General features: G+C 29.6%; 1 protein-coding gene across 1 annotated transcript in view; it reads right to left on the bottom strand.

Annotated features, from left to right (window-relative positions):
- The window catches only part of IRSp53 (Insulin receptor substrate 53 kDa), a 153,679-nt gene that overhangs the window by 10,218 nt on the left and 129,050 nt on the right, over positions 1-14,411 (bottom strand). Inside the window, exons 5-9 of the mRNA XM_011498988.1 lie at positions 13,705-13,766; positions 4,638-4,709; positions 4,360-4,563; positions 3,627-3,818; positions 2,217-2,463 (exon numbers count right to left, since the gene is read on the bottom strand). Coding sequence (XP_011497290.1) covers positions 2,217-2,463; positions 3,627-3,818; positions 4,360-4,563; positions 4,638-4,709; positions 13,705-13,766 — 777 coding nt within the window. The remainder of the gene's footprint in view (positions 1-2,216; positions 2,464-3,626; positions 3,819-4,359; positions 4,564-4,637; positions 4,710-13,704; positions 13,767-14,411) is intronic.

Here is a 14,411-nt window from a genome sequence, read left to right as displayed (position 1 = left end):
ATCACGTTCTACTAACAAGTAGTAAACGCATTAATACGAGTCTTCAATTTTACTTTAACAGTAGAATGACTAAGCATGCACGGCCTACTGGAGTAACGGAAAATGCATACGTAGAAATAACATCGACATTTTTTTCTAATATTTAATTTTTAATTTTTTTTCTATATCCCCCCTCGCCCCTCTCGCAATCTTCTCCCAGTAAATTAATACTTGGCAGATCTTATAGTATTTGTCGATACATTTATCACTAAGGCAATATCCTTCTCCATAAAGATTTTAATCTCCAATAAGATTATAGTTGCAGATCTGTTTTTCTTATTCCAGTCAGATTTAATTACTTTCCTTCAAATGGCAATTGGCTTACATCGTCGATATTTCTCTTATTCGATATCGCGAATTGAATCACTATTATATTGTGAGATTAGATAGACGCGAGTGGGAGTTACGTTACCGAAAGCAAAAGTAATATGGGGATTAATCAACCGCGCAGCTGTACGACAAATATCTCTGGCAAACGACTAGACAAGCGGCAATTAGTACATAAAGACGAATCCACCGTACCCCCGCCCCCATAACTGCCCTAAGATAAAATCGATTTCTACTAATAAACTTGTTGGCCAATCTAGCGACTCTACCGAAGATAGAAACCCAAAGTAGAACTTCATCTTGCTGCTTATGCTCCAATATAGCCCCTCCTCTCTCGTCTAATAAGGTGCTTCTACCATTGGCTATTCGAATTTCGCCGCAAAGTTGCCGTGGTGGGGTAAATAGTTAACAGTCGCCATTACGAATGCCAAAGAAGATCGTCATGTGTATAATAGAGAAGCAGCGGCTTTTCAGGATGCGACAGAGATGGGACGGGAGACTGCGAGCAGCCGGCGGAACTTGTACAAAGTGTCAGGAGGTGGTCGGAGCATCCAAAAGTTTCAAGGACATATGCGGGGGACAACTCGTGTGGTTAGTCGTGAGTTCGAGATAAAGAGGATCTGCTGGGAGGAGGCAGAACCGGGCATAGCTGGGTCAACGCGGATATGCGAGAGAGGGAAAACCTTCGAGTCGGAATACGCGATTTCCATGTAGACACGAAGAAAGCATCATTCAGGGGCGAACAATCGTCAGGACGTTGTAATAGTGGGGTCGGATGTTTGTACACGAGGGTGTAGTATAAGCAATTGAGAAGAGGAATAATACGAGGACTGAACCACCAAGTGACTCCGTCCCCATGTGGTGTATCTGACTCGAGTGGTTAAAAGTTAGTATTTAAGAAAAAGTCCTTCCTTGTATTCTGGTAGGCTGCCAGCAGGATTGATTTGTGCCAAGCTCGCCGAGCCTGCATAGTTATTTAATGATTAATTAAAATAGAAATATTCAGTTGCCGTAGAAAATTCAAAATAAATATTATTTAGTAGTTTGGATTATAGGTAGTTTATATAATAGGCAACTGTTGAATTACCGTTTATCAATTAAGAACTCGTTCGGATAAATAAACTAATAAGGCATGCATATATTGGACGCCAAATTGACCATAAATTGATTAATTAAAAATTATTATTATTAGGAAAATTATTAAAATTATGAATGAGCGAATGAAAGTGACTATAAAAAATTCAACAAACAATAATTCAATGCAATGGAATATTATGGGCTTTAAACGAAGATTTTAATATTATATTGTTTTATCATTGTTTATATGTCGGTAATTATTGATTTAGAAAATTATTTTAATGCCACCAGAATACTAAAACTTTTCGTTTTAACTGTTCTTTTAGTAAACCATAAGTAGCTATTGTATTTTACATTATTCTCTACTATAGTACAGGTTTGCAATATCATAACTTGTTGTTTCGTCATTTTGAGTACTTAATCATAAAGTGCCAAGAATATGCTTACTTAAAAAAATACGTTAATTAATGTTTTTCAGTGTCGTATTCCATATACCAAATGAACAAATAATAATCTCATTAATTTTGCTTTATGATATTGCGTAAAATTTAACACGTACAAATTTCTGGGTAAGTTAATTTTGACGTTTTCGACTTCGTGCAACATCTTGGAGGTGACGGCTTGCGCTTGCAAAACTTTCATCCACATTTCCTTATTTCCTCCTTTGCCGTTCACTTAATAATAACTTGATGAAAGCAAGAGATGAAAACGCTTCGACGTGCTTAGCTGACACTTAGCATGAGACGTCAGCGGTGAGATTCGTATTCCCTTACCTGGTCCCAAGGAAAGTGTCGAGGCATGCAAATTCGCCTCGGATCGAGCACGTGCCAGGGCCGGTGGCAAATGAGTCGGGCCTTGTCCGTGTCCATGGTGTAGTCCACTTCCGGTCGATTGGCTCTGTGGTGGTCCGAGTCGTAATTCCAGGCAGGAACTGTCCATGCTGCGGGTCTTGCGCAGTTGTGAGCTCATTGTTAATTCGGAGCCGCCGTTCTCTTCGTCCTCTGGCCAGAACGACACTTGCTGCCGCACATACGCAAATTAAACACACACACGCGCGCGCGCGCACACACACACACAAGCCAAATTGAAATATTGGGTTTATTGGGAATTGTCGTTTAATTATCGACGACTAAGTCTACGTGCATTTTTTTGTAACGAGCTGCGCTTCTTTCACTGCGTTTGGTTAATTAATAGTCAATTTGAAAGGAGTAGAAACTTTTATTTACCAGGGGAAAAAATTAGATTCCTCGATATTTGTAGAACATTTGTTTAATTCTCGGCGCATTGAGTTTTTCTTCTTTTTTTTCGAGTTTTTTAAAGCATATTAGCGAAATCATGTAATCGTTATTAGATGAATTGTTTTTTAAAGCTATTAAAACGACACATCGAAGCTTCGGTTATTTATACTTAATTTAAAGATTTCTCTAATTAAGCTGTTGTGAAGTGACAAATTAATATTAACGGTGCCTCTAAAAGATCAAATATCAGTGTCCGAATACACTCTATTTATTTTTATTTAACCAAAGCTCCGTGTATGTCCCATGGAAATGATGAGAAATGATTTTTATTCCCGTGGATTTAAAATACCGTGCTATATCTTACGGTAATTTATGTTACTTAAGAACTCTATTCTATTTTACGGAGATTTAAATCTCGTTTCAGCAATTTTCTCAGTCTTAGAAAAATCTCGATTTGTGCTAGAATTTAATAAAAATTAAAAAAAAAAAAACTATTTTTCAAGATTTAGATGTAAATGAGAGTAACATTTTAATACATCTCGTTCCAACTATATCTCATTAAATCACATAAAATCTTAATATGGAATATGAAAGAATTTACATGATATAAATAACCAAAGCTTCGAACAAAGTAAAGGTTACAATTTACAAAAATAGCGGGCAGCTCGACAACAATAAAACGAAACGCGCCGACAACGGTAGAACGACGAATGACTCAAGTCTTTACGATTATTTAATATTCATGGAATTGGCACAAAGCCGCTTGAAACTTGTACCGCACTATTGTAAAGTAGACGAGTGTCATCGGTCCTTGACAACGCGTATAACGCCAATTGTTATCATTCCCACAGCGAGAGTGGGTCGGCAATCGCGAGCTAACCAACATCTGAATCGCATTTTAGTCAGACGTATGTTTGCCCGGACACGTCGCAACCCATTACTCACCCTGAGCCTGGAGGCGAACATATCCTCGACGGACTGCGGCAAATATTCCCGAGTAGCAGCGATTTCGCGCCACTCGTCGACGGACGGGTGAAGCGCAGCCAGAGCGACTTCGTGAAAGCTCGCGTAGTGTTTCGCCAGGGAACACTGGCGCTCGAGCACGAAGCCATATCTTCTTCTTTCCTGCGTCATTGCCTGGGAAATTAGAAACTTTTGATACGTGCGGACTTTCTTCGCAAAGCGTATTTCACGGGAGCTTGGTAGCGAATTCAGTGGCGCGAGCGTAAATGAAATTTATTGATATTTCGGTCGACTGAGATTTTATGATTATTAGTGTACCCAGCATCCCGTGGCCCCTAAATTATGCATCCACTTAAGAAAACGCTTATGTCTATTTATTAGCGCGTAATTGCGAATGAAAAATATCTTCGAGCTTTGATAAAGTGTAGGTGTCTGTGGACTGATTCACATGTGCGTGTGGCGTTATATTTTTAGGCGCTCATAACGAGATGAATGTGGAAAGTGGACGAATATTTCGACTGCTTGCATTTGCTAATATAAACAAGCGATTTTTTTTTTAACAATTGTATTAACAAACAAAATTGAAACAGAGGAGCATTTTTCAAAGACGTGTCCCGTCATAAAGAAGTCTACTGTCTCTCAGTAGAGCGACGTAAGCGAAGTAAGACACATAAAATTTCTCCGAGTCGTGAAAAACAATAGTGGCAAATCATACATTTTTTAAACTTTGCTCGCAGAAAGTATCGAGCTTGGACTTCTCTTCCTCGAGTATCTGCATATTCTTCAGCTCTTTGTCCATGGCGAGTCCGCTTTTGCTCGCCCCGCGTGACTTCTTTCTCTGCTTTTTCATAGTCGCAGCTGCTTTGCTGTACGTCTCGCTGCGTGTTTTATGCTGCTGTAAGAATTTTTTCTGCTCGCTCTAGAAACAGACGTGGACATTCATTCTCAAAATTCGCATATAAACTCATTTTTAACGGAGCATCGTTTTATTACCTGAATGACTTTGGTGTCTTTTTCAAGATTCGTTTCTAGTGGCACTAGTAGATCTACATAGAACGCCTTGAGCTGTAAAAGAAAGAAAATTAAGCATCATTGCGATACAGCCTTTCTTTTCAAAGAGGCCCGACTGAAAGTCCGAGTAATTAACTATTTTTTCTTTTTAAAAGCCGATTCTAAATGAATAATATATTCGTTTTATTAATTAAGTGGAAAATGTGAGAGACGATGATAAAGGGAACGACATGTTTCTTTCATCAAATTACATAAAAATGTATTTGTAGGATGGAAAGGGATTGATAAGTTTGACACAATTTGGCAAGTTTTTTTTATTTTACATGAAATTACATGAATTTTGTTTTTTTGCTCATTAGGTGACACATTAATCCAAAGATCGCCAATATCTTTTTAATTTCCTTTTTTTCTCTCTCTATTTATTATTATTGAAGAAATTAATGAGTCGTTTAAGAAAGGAATGTTGTTTTTTCACATATATTATTGAACGTTGCCTGCGCTTTCATTCCCCCATTTCCTTTCCAACTCTCGTTTTTCCGTCATTTCTCTTGTCTCCCTCTACCTAATTATAATATTTTTCATTTAATTCATTCATTTAAATTACCCGAAAAGAAGTATGCGCAATTATTCAAAGCAGTTGGAACAAATTGCCTTAATAGTAAAATAATTTCAAAAATTATAATACGCAATTCGGTAAAATTATTCTGTATTTAAAAATTATTTTAAAGTTTAGGCAGTACTACAAGTAAATAAATTAAATTTTGCAATTTTCTTCAAGACTTAGTGTGCTGTGTACTATACATTATTTAGCAATTGAATAATATTATGCATTTCATTATATTTACGCTATACATTTTCTTACTTTATATGCCTGATATTTCATTGCAAATATTAAAAATTGAAACATTTAAAAGTATCTTATTATTATTTTATTATTATTATTATTATTATTATTATTATTATTTGTACACATTTGAGAATTAAGTTTATAATGAAAGCATAATTAAAGAAAAATTAAATGCAGTTGTATTATTAATATAAAAGATTGTGGCAATGATACTGTTATAAGAGAATATGATATATATGTAAAGTTCCATAAAGTATCTATCAACGAGTAAATAATAATAAATACATCAATTTATAGCATATTTTCAATAGCCATTATTTAATATATATAAAATTATTGGAATATAATTGTATAAGGAAATTCAAGGAATATATTATTGGTAAGTAAAATCAAAATTAACTATATAATTAATGTAAATAACTAATCGGAAATGAAAATTAAGTAACAGGAACTCTATCAAGTAATAATAACATTTTCTATATCAATGAATTCGAATATTTAAAAGGATATAATCCTACAAATGAATAATTAAGGTGGATGGTCAAATTGGAATAATTTCATTTTAATTAACAAATATTCTAAATAATTAAATGAGATTACATTAATCATCGTGTTAAAATTACATATATATATATATACATATATATATATATATATATATATATATATATATATATATATATATATATGTTAAATTTATATTAAATTTGTAATATTTCTTTTTTTCATCTTTTTTTTTTAATTTTCTCTTGTTACCCTATTTCGCTTGTCTGGTCTTTATGTTTTATTGTAAATAATACTATAGAACGCAATTTCGCATTAAAATGTCTTTATGTTTGGAATTATATTTGGCGTTTTTATGAAACAAACCACTGTCTCATTGTTAATCATTTTCTTTTTTAATAATTTATATATAAGCTTATAAAACACCATAAATATAAATCTACAGATTACCAAATAACGTTTTATGCTTTTTTTTATTAATAGAAAAAACGCGTGTGTGCGTGTAATTTAATAGCAAAACTGCATAAAATACAAATTTTGTTCTTAAACAAAGTATAATCCAACATTTGATATGAATAACCATTAACTCAAATACGAAAAGACTTTTACATTTTTTAATTTATAATACATAAAAATGTCTTATCTACTTGATATTATTAAAATAAAAGATATTAATGATTGAATATTTAAATGATTCATATCACAAAACATAAAAAGGCAATAAATAGTTGTCATCCATTCATGTTAAAAAAAATCACTGTAAATAATGTACAAATTGGAATTTAAACTAACTTTTAAACCGAAAATTACTGTATTTTAAGGAAAACTATCTAAACAATGTCCACCTACAAAAGGAATACTTTTGCTCTGCGGTCACATCATATGACGCTGAATTATGTGCATGTTCAACCACTTAATCCAATAAACTTTTCCTTTCTCTAACACATACATTCATTCAATATCCCGCGCTTTCATTTTCTTTATTTTACATTCTCATTTACTTGCCTTCTCAGTATTCTTCTTATTTTTTCGCTCTTCTCCCTAAGCCTAAGCCTTTAAATCCTCTATTTCTTTAATTCGATTGCCCTTGCTGTTTCGGTTTTTTATAACTAGTATGCTATTTTCCCTCCGACTCTCTTTATCTTAACCTTTCTTTTCACACTCTCTCTCTATCTCTCTCGCTCTCTCTCGCTCTCTCTCTCGCTCTCTCTCTCTCTTTCTATTCTTCTTTATCTCTTCTGTTTTATCTTTGCACTTTCTTATTATTTTTCTCTTTACATTTTCTTACTTCTTTTTTTATTTCTCTATATATTCTATATTTCTGTTTTCCTTATGTAGCCCTGTCTATATTTATGTCTCGTCGTAATATTGGTCTAGCAATCTAAAAAATTTAAATAAGCACGACATTGTTTTACAAAAAATGTAGATATGGAAGTCGAGTACGCACAGAATAGTCGGTTTCTCTCATTTTCGTTCTTGTGTAATTCTGAATTCGAAATTAACATTGATTAGAGCCATTCGATTTATATACTACTGATATTGCCAGTTATTTTGCAGTTAGTGTTGGTATGTAGATGTGAACGTCGGAAATTCCAAAGCTTGATGAATATTTCTATGGTATTCTCGAATGTTCGGTAAAGTATTTTGTAATATATTTTTATAACGTGTTCAGTGATTAATATTTTTTTATTAATCTTTAGTGCAATATAACTGAATATTTTATAATTATAATAAAGTAATAAGTAAAATTATAAACTTGTAATCATATTTTTCATACATTTTAATTTAATTTTTTTCATTATTTTTTTCATTTATATTTAATAATTACTTGTCATTAGTCAATAGTTATAATTATGTTACATTTATTGATGTAAATGTATATTTAAATAAGCTGATATTTGCTTCGAAAATTTATGATTATCTTTCGTAGATAAATTATATGTTGTACTAATAAATGAAGTTTTTCACAAAAAAAGCAAAGATTTTAATTAAATACAAAAATTATCCTAAAAGATTTTAATAAATTGACTAAAATTCTCTTGGTCATATTCGTCTGTTTATGAAAAAGAAACGTTCTTTTGCGGGTTATGTCTATCATCTTAGCAGGTATAAAATAAAATTGATTACAATTTTCAAGAAACATGTTGAAATATTGATAAAAAAATTGTAAATTCAATACACCAAAGAGCATATAAAACAAGATTAATACTTTATTTCTACTCGTCAATATATTTTCCACGTACAGGTTATAATAATTACAATTAATTAATATTACCTAACTATCAGCATAACTTTATTCACTGCAGATACTCAAGCGGTTTAACAGCACCGCAAAATTATTTATATTATTGGAATGGACTAATAAAATCTCGTGCAAATAAACGACGAATGCTTACAAGCCATATATGTACGATCGGAGAAGTATCTCTCGCTCCATCTTTAGAGGCGATGAGATCGTGAATTCGCGAAAGAGGAGCGAGGCCTCGGAAGCAATTGGCTTTGCCTCAGCGAAGCAAAAGACTCCCCGACATTACGGGTGCAGAGGATTTACATCAACATTTGTGTCGAATCCTATTTCGTGCTACGCGTGCTCACGAGAGTAATTTTTCCTTTTACCTTCACGACGAATGTTCTCTCCCCTCGTGAAAATCGAAGTTTAAATCTGAAAAACTTATGGGATGGATAGTTGTAAGTACAGTTTGAAATATCGTTCGAAGTAAGAAATTTTTTCCTCATCTTGTTCTGAATTCGTGAACCCAAATTGGATTTTAAAGTCAAAAGGGCTTTTGCTATTAAAGGACATTCATTTCATCATTTCTTAATTTATGCTCGTTCTATAAATAATTTTTTACATGAACTATTTATAAATTGATAAATTATAAGTGTAAGTAACTGGTAGCTAAACTTTGAAATAAAAATGGTCGAACTCCATTATTTTTATTTTATGAAAAATGTGTTTGTAAAATTAAATAAAAACGAAATTTACTAAAACTAGAGCGATTTTTATAATTAAGATTATACATTAGAAATTTATATTATAAATATTTTAAATGTCTTTCATTTAATGATTAAAGTATCATCGCGAACTTAATAAATTAAAACTAAAGAAAATAAAAGAAATACCAGAATAGCAACAAAAATTAAGAACTTTCGATAATATTAAAATTTTTATTCGAAATACAATGTATTGTAATAAATATAATTATATATTATTATATATATTATATACATTGTTATATACTTTATATTTCATGTATTATGTGGGAGGCGATCATTACAAAAATTAGCACACCATTATCTGTCATCATACATCATATTGCTAGAAAACATTCTTTCATTTAAAATAATTTACAATTCTTACACTATATTGGTGAAATAAAAATATTGGTATTTAAATTTACATAACAATTAATGAAAAAATTGTTTTAGAAAACAATTACTTAATTATGAATTGGTCGATACTCATATTTACTATCAACTATGGCGGACATAGCACTGAACCACTTTTATAACTGTCACAGTAAAAAAAACTCAAGTAAAGTAATTAAAAAGATTTTTATATTTCGATTTTAAAAATAATAGTCCTTAAAACTTAAATTTACCTTGATACTCTCAGTTTTATACAAACACAAAAATGTATTCAGATTTCTGTTATATTTTTGTTTCCCACAAAACATTTTTACAAACTTATCTGAATTTTCATAGCTTATATAATAATAATAACAGAAATATTTTATATTTCAATTATATCATTTTAATGAATTATTTATCCGGAAGGTTTTCATTCATATATTAAAAAAATTTAATTTATTCATTTATATATTTAACAATTTCTATATATTGAGTTTTAATTTTCCAAATATGTATTATGAATTAAATAAACGTGTTTTTAAAAAATAGAATAACAAACTGTAAAATGGAATAGTTAAACGAAATTTTGATTTCGGAATAATTGTTGAAATTACAATATTAATAATGTAAGTAAAAGAGTATAAAGAATATATGTCATGGGCGAAATTTTTTCTTAAATCTCATAGAGATTTTAACAAAATGTATCAAATAAAAACTAAATACCATTTTCAAGAGATATTAAAATAATATGCATCCCTTAATTCCTTTTGAAACTACATTCTTTGACTATTGTTTCTGAGTAATACAATTACATTATAAAGTTACTTTAACTAATTTATAATTACAATATTTAGATTGGTATTTAATAGGAATTAAGTATAATTTTATAAAACTTCTTAAATAATTATTTAATATGATTTTACTTATTTCATTAAAAAGATTCTTTATATATTGGAAATTATCAACAAACTAAAAGAATATAGATTAAAATAGAATACATATAGTTTAGGTAAGGAGTAGTATGTTTATACTAATAAAAAGTAAGCCATAAGAAATTATAAAATTCAATTACTAGAACTTAATACAGAAGTAATAAGATCAATTAAGAAAATTTTTGCGACAGTTATAATATATTATAATGGCAACATTATTTACTCTTATATCTTAATGTAATTCATATTAGTTTAATAATATAAACATATTATTAATTTTCTTCGGATAAATAATAATTCAGTACTAATATATCTAGATAATCAGTATAATTTATCTACATAGAATAATTTAAGTGAAAAAATAATGAAGTTTTATAAATTGATGAGAGAAAACCAAACTTCATTTAGATTATTTAAAATATAACTAAATGAAATATCATTTATTTTAATTTATTTCAATTTATTTTTATTTAATTTATTTCAATTTATTTTTATTTAATTTATTTCAATTTAATTTATTTCAATGTCTTTTACACCCTAATTATATTTTATCCATTATAGGTAAAATGAAGTGGAAAAATGAGGTTTTCTCAACATAAATGAGCAAGTAACGAATGCACAAGCATCTTTATACTCATATTTTTTTAATTTTGCAACTGATGTATTAATAACAACATTTGGATTATCATATATATTTAATGGAATTGAATTTATTCCAATTATATTTAGAACAATTATTAACATAACATATATATATAAAGATAAAAATTATAATAAATAAAATATTTTTTAAGAATTAAACTAAAACTTATTATTTATTATTAAAATGTTTTTAAAATAATTAACGAATGTCTAATTTATTGTATACTGATAATATATTAATAATGCAAGGATATCATTTTCATGGTAACTAATACTATTGTAATTATTCTATTCAACAAAATTGTAATTGAAAATATTTTCCAATTATGAAAAAATTGCCTAAAATGTAATAAGTGATTAAAAGTAAATTTGTTAATTGAATTCCTATGATGTTAATTTTTCCTAGTCAGTGTACTTTTTTTTATCTATTTTCGAAAAAAATATCAAAATTAAATAAAATATTTTTAAAAACTGAGTTTTTAGGATCTATAGTATGTAGTAACTTAAAGGAGCAACTGGTCATACATTTATGTCGACAAGCACCTTATAAGAGAATCAATAGAACTATCTGTATGTAATCGAAAAAGAAACTCTTCGAGTAGATCTTCGAAGTACTTCTCCGAAAATGGAGGAATCGTCTAAGAAGAATATAGCGGAAGACAGTCCAAACGAAATAACGAGGAAAGAACGTGGCTCGAGGCACTGTGACAAAAGAAAAGGATAAATGAAAGAAAAAAGACGTACGAGTGGAAGATTGGACCGTCCATAGAAAATCACGTGCACGTCTTCTTTCTTTGTCTTCTTTATCTGTAGAATATTTATTATCCCATTTCGCATCCTAAGTACACAGTAAGAGGCATGGGTCTTTACGAAACCGATCGCGCCATTCTGGCGGCGTGTGACACCACGGCAGTAGCGACTGATAAAAGGTGAATCCCAGGGGAGAAGAAGAAGAAAAGGAAAATAAGGAGAATACTTGTTTTAAGTTCTTGCAATTGATCTTAGAATGAGGCTTGAAGAAAAAAGTCCTTGCACTATCCGAGGTACACTGATGTTTCAACAGAATGGACAAATGGAATTTGGGTGAAAATATTGCATGTAAAAATTAATGTGTCCACATCGTTCATTTCACTTTCTCTAGAATTTTTTTTCTTTTTTTTCTGTTCGATCGTTTTTATCTTTATAAAAAATTTACTAACACAGATCTTGTAGAAACATTCTTGAATTGTAATATTATTTGAAATATGTCGATGACAATGCTCATTGAAATGAGACGATAAAATTATTTAGAATCATTCTGTCATTGACTTATGTCGAATTAAATTTAATGCAAATACGTTAATAAAATGGAGAATGGCATCATAATTTCATAATCATCGTGATATTTGTTAGAATAAAATTAAATTTTTACCTCAAATACATAAGTTGTGTTGATGGAAATATTATAATTTTAAATGTCGTTAAAAGATTTATCTGTGTAATAATTGCAGGAATTTTTGGATTTTTCAACTATTTGGTAGCGTAATGGCATTAAATAATAAAAACGAAGTATTTAATGAAATATGAGTTAAGTGAAAGCAACGACTAAACTTTTTTTTCAGAAAAAAATCAATATTCAAGCTTTAATGCATAATAAAAACTTTTGTTATTCGATAAAGTAATGTTCATATCATATGCTTAATAGATTTTCCAATTTAATAGGCGTCTAAAATGTACATAGCCTTAAACATTTTATATAATATTTTAGAAATAATTTTATGCATATAAATATGTATATCAGTAAGCATATAATGAGTATGCGATCATTTTATTTCGTTTCAAATATCATGTAGTACTTAAAACACCATATCATCAAGTATTTCAAAATTGTAAATAACGCAAGAATTAAAATTTGGCAAAAATGTGAAGATTCTTGAAAAATAAGAGGCACTAGTTGTACGCATATTTTATTTATGCAGCAATACAAAAATGTGATTAAAACTTTGTACAAAATGAATCTTTATATTACACCCAACACTCATTTCGCTAAATTTAATATTAAAAAATATGATTAATGAGTTTAGCCATAAAAAACTACTTCATCTTCATTAATGTCTTTTACAAAAAGTATACGTAAATTTTCTAATATTCCACTTATATTGGCAAATAATTTTCAAAATTATCTATAACTTTCTTTGATTTGGTATGACACTGTAAAAGGTTAAGATCGCTATTGATTTTTTATTGTAGTATTTTCCTTAAATATTGATAAAATTTCATAATCTTATCCGTAAGATTAATTAATTAAAGTAATATATCTCTAAAGAAGACCTGCCACGTTATAAGAAAACTTGACTTGAAGATAATTAACTGAATAATTATGCGTTTTTTATGGCATGTAAAAAGTAATATAATCTTCTAATGGCTAAGGAATGGTAATGTATTTTAAATATAAGTTTTAGTTTCAGTTTTAATTTAATAATAAAGAGTAACAATTCAACCTCACTCGAATATATTATAAACAATGCATTATATTTACTAAAATTAATATTTTTCGTAATAAAAGTAATAAAAATTAGTATTTCTGGCGGCACATAGCATTATTTGAAATACGTTCATATTAAATAATGATGGAATCACATCTTATTATATTTAACTATTACACTATACCATGCATTATGATTTCAGTTATAAAATAATTCTCTAATGACAAAACGATAATACAATTTTATCATTATTTTAAATTGAAGATATTATCAATTTTCTTAAGTACATAAAATACGTAATTACTTACTATATTGATTTCCTGTTCTTGTATCTCTTTGTAGACCTCGACAATCCGCATCAGAGCAGATCCTAAAATAAGAAAAAGAATGCATTACGAATTAATAGCCAAATAACTAAAGTAGATACATTACAATAGGGTATAAATTCTTCCTAGTGAAAATAAAAAAAAGAACCTAATGACACCGGAATGTAACATAGCTTTTATCGGCTCATTGCAAAAAGCCAGCCAAGAAGCTGCATGTGGCTAAATAACAGCGAGAGAATTTGCATATGAGATATCAGAGATGATAAGGGAGAAGAAGATGGTAGCATCACGAGCAAAGTTTCGACAGTTCTGAATAATTCAGTGTCTAGCACGTCAGCAATGCCGTAATTCGAATAGCTCCTCAGTTTACAGTGTTCACATTTCCTATATGCTTCTCACTTTCTTTCCATACTGCTCGCGCTCCGTAATATCATCTCTTTTCTTTATCTAGATACACGATCTGAAGCAATATACCGTAATACAAGAAATAAAAAATCAGAAATTTCAGGAAGTTTTATTTCGAGTATACGTGATATACTTGACTCGACTTTTAGTCTTTAAATTAATTTCATTTTATTATTAGGTATTATCATTATATATATATATATATATATATATATATATATATTTATATATGCGTGTGAATGTATTAATACAGTTAATGTAGGAATTTCAAAATATAGCTGAAT

This window comes from Ceratosolen solmsi, unplaced genomic scaffold (genome assembly GCF_000503995.2).
Source record: "Ceratosolen solmsi marchali unplaced genomic scaffold, CerSol_1.0 scaffold2, whole genome shotgun sequence".
Lineage (NCBI taxonomy): Eukaryota > Metazoa > Arthropoda > Insecta > Hymenoptera > Agaonidae > Ceratosolen > Ceratosolen solmsi.
Note: the sequence above shows the minus strand (reverse complement) of the source record. Positions and strands in the feature narration are given on the sequence as shown.